Source organism: Lemur catta, chromosome 3 (genome assembly GCF_020740605.2).
Source record: "Lemur catta isolate mLemCat1 chromosome 3, mLemCat1.pri, whole genome shotgun sequence".
NCBI lineage: Eukaryota > Metazoa > Chordata > Mammalia > Primates > Lemuridae > Lemur > Lemur catta.
The window spans coordinates 36,304,733-36,316,813 of record NC_059130.1 but is presented as its reverse complement, the minus strand read 5'-3'; the positions used below and the strand labels follow the sequence as shown (position 1 = coordinate 36,316,813).

The following is a 12,081-nucleotide window of genomic DNA, read 5'->3' as shown; positions in this document are numbered from 1 at the left end:
ATCTTAAAGATATCCATGAGATTCCTGTCTTCTTAATGCAGAGCATTCTCTTAATTTTCAGAGGAACACAAAAAAACTACATTTGGCTAAAGTGTCCTTTATAATGTGAATACTTTTATTTCAAAAGTATTCTCTTACCCCAAAGTATTTAGTTATCTTTTCCTAGAGAAGAACAACATTATTATTTGCAATTATTGGTAGTGATATCTACATCACTGTTAATGTTGATATTTTTGTAACTATCAAAAACTGTCAATATGGAGAAACTTTTTAACTATTAAATTTGGAAGATAATATACTTCCACAGCATTTGAAAATTATTAACTGCTAACCTTTTCACCTTTTCTCTCTTGATCATAGAAAAGTAAACCCTTTCTTCTCTTGTTTTAATCCTAGGGTTTCAGAGAACTCAACCCTTTAGCTTTATACACTAAATCCAGTGGAGGGCCAGAGGATGTTGTTTTGACAGAACTGGGTTATCCTTCCCAGCAGCACTATTTTAATGAAGACCGAAAGATAAGTCCACAATCAAAAGAGAGTGAGTTACATACCTTGGTAAGAGGTTTTTGCAGATACTATAATTCTTTTTATTACTATGATCCTTATTTTATAGATGAAGAAACTGAGGCTTTTAAAACTTAAGAAAGTTTCAAAATTTTGCCCAATGATCTTAAAAATTACTTTGTCTCATTATTTGCCAGTCACGCTTCCTCCTGAATCATTTCTTTCTTATGCTAGATTCCATTGCTGTGTTTGTGCAGTTGTGACTTCCCCTGCACTGAATCTGAATGCTGTTCTTCTTCCCTCAACACACTCAGGTTCTTCAAGTGTTGTCATTTGTTATATTCTTTACAAACATTTGTCAACTCCCCCCTTACAGTAATAATAATATTATTGCATAATATTATTCTAGCCCACAATAGTAATAATGTTATTTGTTGAACTTGTACTACATGGCAGGCACTGTTAAAAAGCAGTGACATGTGTTAGCTAATTTAATCTTTACAACACATTACCAGTTTGGTACTTTCATATCATCGTTATAAATATAGGTTGAGCATCCTTAATCCAGAATTCCAAAATGCTCTGAAATCCAAAACTTTTTGAGGTGCCAGCATACACCACAATTGCAAAATTCCACACCTGACCTCAAATGATGGATCACAGTCAAAATGCAGTCAGAACTTTGTTTCATGCACAAAATTATTTAAAATATTGTATAAAATTGCCTTCAAGCTATATGTATAAGGTATATAGGAAATGTAAATGAAAAGTTATTTGAACCTTTCCCATCCCTAAGATATCTCATTATGTCTGTGCAAATACTCCAAAATCCAAAAAAATCCAAAATCCAAACCACTTCGGGTCCCAAGCATTTTGGATAAAGGATACTTAAACTCTATAAAAGGCATCTGAAGCATATAGTAAGAACTTAATGTTTCTTGAACAAATAAAAATGTCCTCTGAGATTATATTCCTCATGACAACTGGTACTGGGATAACAGTATAGGATGTATTTAATTTGAGGGCCAAAAGTGTTTTATTGATATGTCTATTTTTTTTTTAATTCATTTTGTTTTTTTTGTTTTTTGTTTTTTTTATTTCAGCTCATCATGGGGGTACATAAGTTCAGGTTATATACATTGTCCATGTCCCGCCCATCCCCCTGAGTCAGAGCCTCAAGCGTGTCATTTCTCCAGACAGTGCGCCTGGCACTCACCATGTATTTTTTGAATAAAATATAAAAATATTATTTTGTTTAGTATGTTTTATATATTTGACTTTTAAAATAAAATTATAGAGATGATTTTTTACAGTATTCATTGACTTATTATTAGAAAAGATAAAAAGGAAAGGCCAAAGGCCATTCTGACTACTGGGAGATTAACCTGTGATGAAAAATATGTATGAATGTTTCCTGTTCCATGTTCAAAACAAAATAAGGATTTTAGATTTCTAGTTAATATTCAGATTAATAGAGCTTGTATGCCCATAACACTTTCTGAAGTCTGAATTTTTCTTAGTCATTATTACTGGATTAGAAGAATTACATTTCTTCATTCTTAGTGAACTGAATTCAACCTTTAAAATTTTTAGAATATTATATCATCACTCTGTTGATGTCTTCACATAATCATAGTTCAGTCCTGGAAATGAAATAAGACCATCTTCCCTATGAAAGAGAAAACTCTCCTACCCCACCACAGTCTGTATTTTGACATAGTAAGACTCCTACATGATATGTACACACATACCCCTACCTCTAATCACCCATCCTCTGCTGATTCCTACTTATCTTTTTGGGATCCTAACAGTTTGTGTTAACCTCCTTCATTGTGTCTTCTCAGAAATCCTCCTCCCTCTGTCATATTTTGGTCATAGCTCTGTGATGGCTCTGCTCAGAAGACTGCACCGGATTGTTTCTCTTCCCACTATTCTTTTTTAGTTCCTTTAGAGCTGGAACCTGTTGCATTCATCTTTGTATCCACAGAACTATCCTGCAGATATTTCATAATATATGTGCTCAATTAATGCTTATTGGCCTGAACTAGTTTAGCAGAATGGGAAGACCTAGGGTTATGGATAAAGCTGTAAAATAATGTAGCATTTGTATGAAAAATCCCTCCCAAATTTATAGGCATATAGCTTTTGGAAATAGCATTAATATTGAAAAAATTTCTCTTTCATATCTACTAGCAAAATATTAATGATGAGAAATCTGCAAGTCACCTTAAATCTGAGTCAAAGGAGCCATTAAAGGATTCTGAATTCAGTTCTTTGAAAACCCATAAGAGCTGTGAAGACGATCCAGAGTGGTCCATCCCAGAGCCAAAGGATCTGAAGGAAGAAAATGAGGTAGGAAAAGGAAAGATAGTTTTGTGAATATGTAATCAATAAATTCATAAGTGAAGAGAACTGGAATAAAATACTTCTTTAAACCCCACTGCTTTCAGTATTACAAATTCTCTTTTCAACGGTCACCAAGACCAAAGTTGTAGCAAATAGCTGTGATCACGAAAAAGGCATTATTTGGCTTTGATAGGTTGGTGACTATCCCATGGCTTTGGGCAATTTTTAAAAATTATGCCATGTTTAGAACCTGGTATTGAGAAACAGTATTAGGAAAAACCCATTAGGAAAAATGTTTATAACTTTCTAGAGGATGTATTTTTATATTAATCAAATGGTTATATACACATAACCTACAGTCCTCCCCTTCTCCTACATTTTCTATTTCCCAGAGCAACTATTTCATCTCTTTTAGCTGCTGCTCTTGGAATTTACCTCTGTTTCTTTCATTAAATAACATGCTTATATTATTTCCTGATTTTTCAGTTTCAGTATCTATGGATTTCCAACTATGAAAGATGAGGGTTAGTTCTTTCATCCTTTCACCCCCACCACACACAAACATATCCTTTCTGTCCCCTCCCCTACCATCTCACTAATATATTAATAGTATATCAAAATTTCTATTAGATTACCATTCAGTATTTACATTATTATGATTATGCAAATGCAATTCATGGCTTAGCCAAGTAGTATGCCATGACACATTTTTCTTTCCTGCATAATTTTTCTTTCATGTTAATATTTCTTTCTTTTTAAATTAACATACAGTAAAATTGATTTTCTTTTGGTGTAATGTATCAATTTGAATACATGCTTAGATTTCTGTAACCAATCTGTAACAGTTCTGTAAAAATTCTGTAACCAATACCACAATCAGGATGCAGAACACCTCCATCACCTGAAATAACTCCTTTGTAATCACAGTCTCCCCACATCCCTAACCCCTAGCAACTGTTGATCTGTTTTCCATTAGTCTAGTTTTACTTTTCAGGACTGTCATGTAAGTGGAATCATACAGTATGTAACCTTTTGAGATTGGCTTCTTTCATTCAACATACCTTTGAGATTCATCCAAGTTGTTTTGCATGTATCAATATTTCATTTTGATTGCTGAATTCTATTTTATTGTATGGATATTTCACAGTTTGTATATCCATTCACCCATTGAAGGATTTTGGGTTGTTTCCTGTGTGGGGTCATTATGAATAGAGTGGCTATAAATATTCATGTACAGGCTTTTACATGAACATAAGCTTCATTTATCTAGGGTAAAAATCCAGGAGTAGGATTGCTGGCTTATGTGGTAGGTGTATGTCAAAGTGTTTTCCAGTGTGGCTGAACCATTTTTCATTCCCACAAACAATGTACAAGTTCCAGTTGCTGCATATCCTTCTCAGCACTTGGTATTGTCGGTAATTTTTATTTTACCTATTGAAATAGGTGTGTAGTGGTTTCACAGCATGGCTTTAATTTGCATTTCCCTAGAGACTAATTATGTTGAACATCTTCCCATGAGCTTAGTTGCCATCAGTACATATTTCTTGATGAAATGTCTGTTCAAGACTTTTGCCCTTTTTTTGATTGGATTGTTTGTTAGTATTGAGTTTTATGAGTTCTTTATATATTCTGGATACTAGTTCTTTGTCAGATATGTGATTTTCAAATATATTCCGCCACTTGGGGCTTGTCTTTTTATTCTCTTAACAGTGTCTTTCATACAGCAAGGTTTTAATTTTGAGAAAATCCAATGTATCCATTTTTTTCTATTATGTACAGTGTTTTCAGTGTAAGACACCTTGAGTTAATTTTAATACAAGGTGTAAGATTTAGCTCAGGATTTATTTTGTTGAATATGTATGCATATGTTCCAATACCATTTGTTGAGGAGACTATCCTATCTCCATTAAATTGCCTTTGAAGGCTTACCAAAAATCAGCTGTGCATATTTCTAGACTCTGTATTCTTCTCCGTTGATATATATGTCTGTCCTTTCATCCATACCACACTGTCTTGATTACTATAGCTTTATAGTACCTCTTAAAATCAGGTAATATGGTTCCTCCTACTTTATATTTCTTTTTCAAAATTATTTTCAATATTTTGGTTCCTTTTTCTTTGTAGATTTTATAATCAGCTTATGCATTCCTAGGACTTTGGAGTGTTAAATGTATAGATAAATTTGAGGAAAGTTGATATCTTTAATACAGATTATTATATATAGCCTATTTTTCCATTTACTTAGATTTATTTCTTCAACACAGTGATACAATTTTCAGTATATGGAAACTGAATGTGTTCTGTGAGCTTTATACCTAATTATTTATTTTTGGAGCCATTGTAAATGATTTTTTCCTCCAGTTTCATATTTTCAGTGCTCATATATAGAAATTGTTTTTGTGGGTGTGTTTTGACCTTGTATCTTGTGGACTAGCTGACCTCACCTATTAATTCTGGGAGGTGTTTTGTAGATTCTCTTGTGATTTTTCTACATAAAGTTGTCTGCAAACTAATACAGTTTTATTTCTTCCTTCCCAAACCATACATTTTTATCTTTCTTTCCACCTTGTTATTGCACTGGCTAGGATCTCAAATATGACGCTGAACAGGAGTGTGAGAGAGGACTTTCTTGTCCTGCTAAAAGGTTTTATCATGCATGGATGTTCAATTTTGTTAAAGTATTTTTCTGCATATATTAGTATGATTTCTATTCTACTAGTATGTATTACATTAATTTTCAATTATTGACTTAATCTGGCATTCCTGGTATAAACTCCAAATGGTCATGGAGAATTATTCTTTTTATGTATTGCTGAATTCTATTTGCTAGCATTTTGTTTGAGATGTTTATGTCTGTTTTCATGAGGGATATTGATTGGTCTGTAGACTTCTTGTACTGTTTTGTCTGGTTTTTGTACCAGGGTAGTGCCTCATAAAATGAGTCTGGAAGTGTTGTCCCCTCTTCTGTGTTCTAGAAAAGATTATATAGAATTGATTTGATTTCCCTTTTATGGTTTTTATAGATCTTTATTTTCCTGTTTTTTAATTGACAAGTAAAATTGTATATATGTGTGCAATGTTTTAATATATGTATACATTGTATATATATATATATGCATTACCTCACATATTTATTTTATTTTATTTTATTTTTGGTGAGAACACTTAAAATATGCTCTCAGCAGTTCTGGGGTACACAATATGTTATTAACTGTAGTCAACATAATGTACAGTAGATCTCTTGAACTTATTCCTCTTGCCTACTGAAATTTTAAGACCTTTAACCAACATCTCCCTAATCCCTCCATCCCTTAGCCTCTGGTAACCACCATTTTACTCTCTGCTTCTGTGAGTTTAACTTTTTTAAATTTCACAGGTAAGTGGGATCATGTGTTATTTTTCTGTGCCTGGCTTATTTCATTTAACATAATGTTTTCCAGGCTCATCTGTTTTGTTACAAATGACAGGACTTTATTCTTTTTAAAGGATGAATAGTGTTACATTGTGTGTATATATATATATAAAACACATATTTATCCATTCATCTATTGATGGACACTTAGGTTGATCCATATTTTGGCTGTTTGTGTATAACACTGCAGCAAACACGGGAGTGCAGATATATTTGGAGATACTAATTTCATTTCCTTTGGACATACACCCAGTAGTGGGATTATTGGATCATACGGTCATTCAATTTTTAATTCTTCGAGAAACCTCCATACTGTTTTCTGTAATAGCTGTGCTAATTACATCCTCACCAACAGTGTGCAAGGGTTCCCTTTCCTCCAAATCCCTGCTGATACTTATATTTTGTCTTTTTTATGCTAGCCGTTCTAACTGATAAAAGGTAATTATCTCCTCGTAGTTTTAATTTGCATCATTCTGATTAGTGATTTTGAGCATTTTTTCATATACCTTTTGGCCATTTGTATACCTTGTTTTGAGAAAGGTCTATTCATGTCCTTTGGGCATATTTTTAAAATCAGGTTATTTGTTTTCTTACAATTGAGTTGAGTTCCTTTGGATATTAACACCTTATCAGATGTATGGTTTGCAGATATTCTCCCATTCTTTAGGTTGTTTCTTCACTCTGTTGATTGTTTCCTTTGCTGTGAAGAAGCCTTTTAGATGGAGGTAATCCCATATGTCTATTTTTGCTTTTGTTGCCTGTGTTTTGGGGGTCATATCCAAAAAATCATTGCCCAGACCAATGTCATGGAGCTTTTCCCCTATGTTTTATTCTAGTAATTTTGCAGCTTTTAGTCTTACATTTAAGTCTTTAATGCATTTGAGTTGATTCTTGCATATGGTATAAGATAAGGGTCTAATTTCATTCTTCTTCATATAGATATCCAGTTGTCCCAGTACCATTTTTTGAAGGGACTGCTTTCTCCATTGTATGTTCTTGGCATCTTTGTTGAAAATCAATTGACTGTAAATGTGTGGATTTATTTCTGGGTTCCTTATTCTGTTCCGTTGGTCTGTGTGTCTGTTTTTATGCCAGTACCATGCTCCATGTTTAAGCTATTTTAGGTTCTGTGCCTTTCCATATAAATTTTGGAATAAGTTTGTCTATGTCCACGAAAATACCTTGCTGAGATTTTGATAGGAATTGCATTAAATTATTTGATACATTTTAGGGGAGATCTTTATTATGTCGTCTTCTGATACATGAACATTGTATATCTCTCCATTTATTTAGATTTTCTTTTTCTTACCTCAGCATTTAAAATTTTTCAGTATATAGGTTCTGCACATGTTTTAATAAGTGTATACCTAAAGTTATTTGGTGTGATTATAAATAATGTTTTTAATATCAGTTTCTGCATGTTCATTGCTTGTATATAGAAATGCAGTTGATTTTGGGGTATGTGTGTCAATCTTATATACTACGATCTTTCTCACTTAGGAGATTTTCTTGTAGATTCCTTGGGATTTTCTACATACACAATCATGTCATCTACAAATATGGTCAGTTTTATTTTTTCCTTTCTGATCTGCATGCCTTTTATTTCTGTTTCTTGCCTTATTGCAATTGGCTAGAACTTCTAGCACCATGTTGAACACAAATGGTGAGAGACAAACTTGTCTTGTCCTTATCTTGGGGGGAAAGCATTAAGTATAATGTTAGTTCTAAGTTTTGTATAGGTATTTTCATTAAATTGAAGTAATTCCCCTCATTTCTATTTTTCTGAAAGTTTTTCTCACAAATTGGTGTTTATTTTGTCAAATACTTTTTCATCAATTGATAAAATCATTTTTTCTTTGGATCATTCATATGGTGGATTACATTGATTGAGTTTCAAATTTTGAAACAGTCTCACAGATGTAAAATAAACACCACTTGGTCGTGGTATGTAATTCTTTTATGTTGTTGAATTTGGTTTGCCGATATTTTGTTGAGGGTTTTTCCCTCTAAGTCCATAACAGATATTGGTCTGTAGTTTTCTTTCTTTGTTGTAGTATCCTTTAATATCAGGGTGGTACTGACTTTATAAAATGAATCGGGAAGTGTTCCTTTTCTATTTTGGGGGAGAGATTATGTAAAATCAGGTTCTTTTTTGGGAATTAATCCCTCAATTCCATAAATATTTGGTAGATTACTTTACTAAAACTGTCTGGGCCTGTGATTTTTTTTCAGGAGAATTTAAACTATGAAGTCAATTGCTTTAATAGATACAATATTATTCAAATTCACTACTTCATCTTAGGTTAGTTTGGGTATTTTGTGGAATTGAGGAATTAGTTCATATTATTTAAGTTATTGAATGATGAATTGGTTCATTTCACCTAAGTTGTCAACTCTATGTATGTAGAATTGTATACATTAATAGTATTTGCTTATAAGCCTTTTATTATCTGCAGGTCTGAAGTGATAACCTCTTCTTTCATTCCTAGTGTTTGCAATTTGTCTTCTGTCAGTCTTACCAGAGACTTATCAATTTTATTGACTTCTACCTCCTCACCCTGCAAATAAGTGTTTGGGGTCATTGATTTTACCTGTTGTCTTTCTGTTTTCAAATTCATTGATTTCTTCTCTTTATTCTTTTACTTTTTCTAATTTTTTAAACTGGAAACTTAGATTATTGATTTGAGACCGTTTTTTTTTCTTTCTTCTTTTTCCCCATAGAAGTTTGTCCTGTGGAAGACCTTTCTTCTTTTCTAATATAAGCATTTCAGGCCACGAGTCTCTACATATCACCTTAGCTGCATCTCACAAATTTGAACAGTTGTATTGTCATTCAGTTCAAATATTTTCGAATTTATTTTGGGATACCATCCTTCACTCATGGATTATTTAGAAGTACGTTGTTTAATTTCCAAGTATTTGGAGATTTTCATGTTAACTTTCTGTTATTTAGTTACAGTTTAATATGGTCTTAGAACATACCTTTAGTTCTTTAAATTTGTTAAAGTTTGTTTTGTCAACAGAGGGTATGGTCTAGCCAGGTAAATGTCAATGTGCTTTTGAAAAAAATGTGTATTTTGCTGTTGGGTGGAGTGTTCTGTAAATGTCAGATCCAGTTGATTGGGGGTATCATTTAGTTCTTCTATTTCTTTGCTATCTACTAATTTTATTGATTACTGAGAAGAATGTTGAAGTTTCTACCTATAATCTTAGATTTTGTCTATTTGTCCTTTCTGTCAGTTTTTTCTTTGTATATTTTGAAGCTCTATCCTTAGGTCTCATCCATTTAGGATTATTATCTTTTCTTGGTGAATTGACCCTTTTATCATTATGAAAATGTCTTTCTTTATCTGCAGTTACTTTTTTGGCACTGAAGGCTACTTTTTTCCCCACTGACGCCTATATTATCTGATATCAATATAGCCATTCCAGCTTTCTTTTTCCTTTTTTTTTGTTCTGGTGTTTGCGTGGTATATCTTTTTCCATACTTTTAGTTCTAGCTTACTTATATCATTATATCTGAAGTAATTTTCTTGAGATAGCATATGGTTTGGTTATTTTTTAATCCATCCTGACAATCTGAATTTTAGTGTGTTTAGACCATTTACATTTAATGTGATATACTTTTATTTTAAATCTACCATTTTATTATTTTATTTGTTTCTCTTATTTTCATTCCTCTGTTTCCAGTTTCCTGTCTTGTTTTAGGTTATTTGAGCATTTTTAGTATTCCATTTTAATTTATCTATTTTTATTATATCTATTTCCATAGCTTTTTTGGTGGTTGCTCTAGGAATTACAATATGCATTCTTGACTTCTTACAGCAGACTTAATCAGTATTTTACCACTTTGAGTGGAATGTTGATATCTTACCACCATATAGGTCTTTTACCCCTTTCTGCCTCCTTTATACTGTCCATGTCTATTATATTACATCTACTGACATTAAAAATTTATGGTGTTGTATTTTTTGCTTTCCACCTTTCGACACATTCTATTATAAAAAAAAATCCAATAGGAGAAGAATAGACTATTAAATTTAAGCAAATATTTATCGTTTCTGTTGCTTTTCCTTTTTCTGATGTTCCAGGTTTCCTTTTGATATCATCATCTTTCTGTCCAAAGAACTTCCTTTAGCACAGGTCTGTGGATAAGGAATTCTCTTAGTTCTTCATTGAAAATGTATTTATTTCTTCATTCTTAAAGGATATGTTTGCTGGACATAGAAATCTGTGTTGCTGGTTCTTTTCTTTTAGCAGTTTAACAATTTCATTCCACTTCTTTTAGGCCTTACTGGTTTCTGATGCAAAAATTTACAGTAATTGAAATTGTTCTACCTCTATAAATAATCTGTTATTTTTCTCTGGCTATGTTCAAGGTAGTTTCTTGGTCTTTAGATTTCAGCAGGTTGATTATAACCTGTGTAGGCATGAATTTGTTTGGATTTATCTTGTTTGGAGTTTGCTAAACTTCTTGAATCTGTAGGTTTATAACTTTCACTAAATTTGGGGTTTTCAGTCATATTTCTTGAAATTATTTTTCTGTACTGCATTCTTGTTATTCTCCTTCTGAGACTTTGATGACACAAGTATTAAATATTTTTCTTATTATTCCACAAGTCCCTGAGACTCTGTTTTGATTTTTTCGTTTGTTTGCTTTTTGGGGTCTTTTCCAATCTTTACTTCTCTGTTGTTTAGATAATTTCTGTGACTCTGTTTTCAAGTTCATGCATGCTTTCATTTCTGTTTTACTATTGAAAAGAGGACCAGGAATCTAGCTATTCAACATAAAAAGCTTCACTTAATTTTTAAATAATTTTTACTGTGCTTGTTCCACCCTCAGTTTTACCCTGCATAATATCCCTCCGGTCCCTCCAGAAGACTATCTGCTCTTCTTGCAGGTAGAAGAAGTATAGTTGCCTGAGTCCTTGGAATAGGTTAAGGTATCTGGAGATCTAACTCCTGTTCACACAGACTTTCAACCAGTGTTCTTGTTTTCATTCCCATTTACCCCTTCACTTCCTTAAACCTTGTAGTACCAATTTCTGAGTTTTCAAGATATGTATGGCATAAATTTGGGTTGCTTTTCAGTTTTTCGCACTACTGGCTCAGGATTCCACTTTCTCAGGACTGCTTAATCAGTTGTCACTTGTCTGCTTTCCTGTATCCAAAATGTAGATGGTGCTTTCTCCTCTTCTGTTCTTTTTGACCATGAAGTATATACCTTAAATCTCTTTATTTCTATGTTGGTGACATTTCAGGAGGCAAAGAGTAATAAATTCTGTATTCAAATTACCAGCAGTACCTGGAGTCAGGAAAAAATTCTAAACCTAAATTTTAAAACATGCTAATATAGGAACTGTAAATTATTGTTTTTCTCTGTATTCTGATACATCATAGGATGATATCCCCACTGGAATGCCATGCCTGGAGTCAGTGACCATAGGTGATGATATTTGGGATGAGAACTGGTTACCTCTGCAGGCTAAGATGGGAAACAGAGATGATGCTGCCTCCCATCTATTTACCTCAAGGCTTGGTGGAAAGAAACAGTATCCATCATGTGAAGAAATGCCACAGAAGGTTGGAACCTTGGAAAATAGAAAGCAAATCACCACTGATCAAAGGAAATTTAAATTTAATTGTTCAGGCCTCAGGAAAGCTATCATTCTAGAATTCAAAAGGACTTATCAGAGCATAATTAAAAGAATAAATGATTTTTTAAATTGGTAGTGGTAGGTAGGGGGACAGAGGACTCTGTAGAGAGGAATAAACCATGGGCTTATTGTACATACCTGGCTTTTCAATCATTATGATTT

At 32.9% G+C, this 12,081-nt stretch overlaps 1 protein-coding gene across 1 annotated transcript in view; it reads left to right on the top strand.

Moving 5' to 3' along the window:
* Positions 1–12,081, top strand: part of TDRD5 (tudor domain containing 5) — a 79,482-nt gene that overhangs the window by 43,704 nt on the left and 23,697 nt on the right. Inside the window, exons 13-15 of the mRNA XM_045547250.1 lie at positions 397–555; positions 2,698–2,856; positions 11,663–11,845. Of these exons, the coding sequence (XP_045403206.1) occupies positions 397–555; positions 2,698–2,856; positions 11,663–11,845 (501 nt within the window). The remainder of the gene's footprint in view (positions 1–396; positions 556–2,697; positions 2,857–11,662; positions 11,846–12,081) is intronic.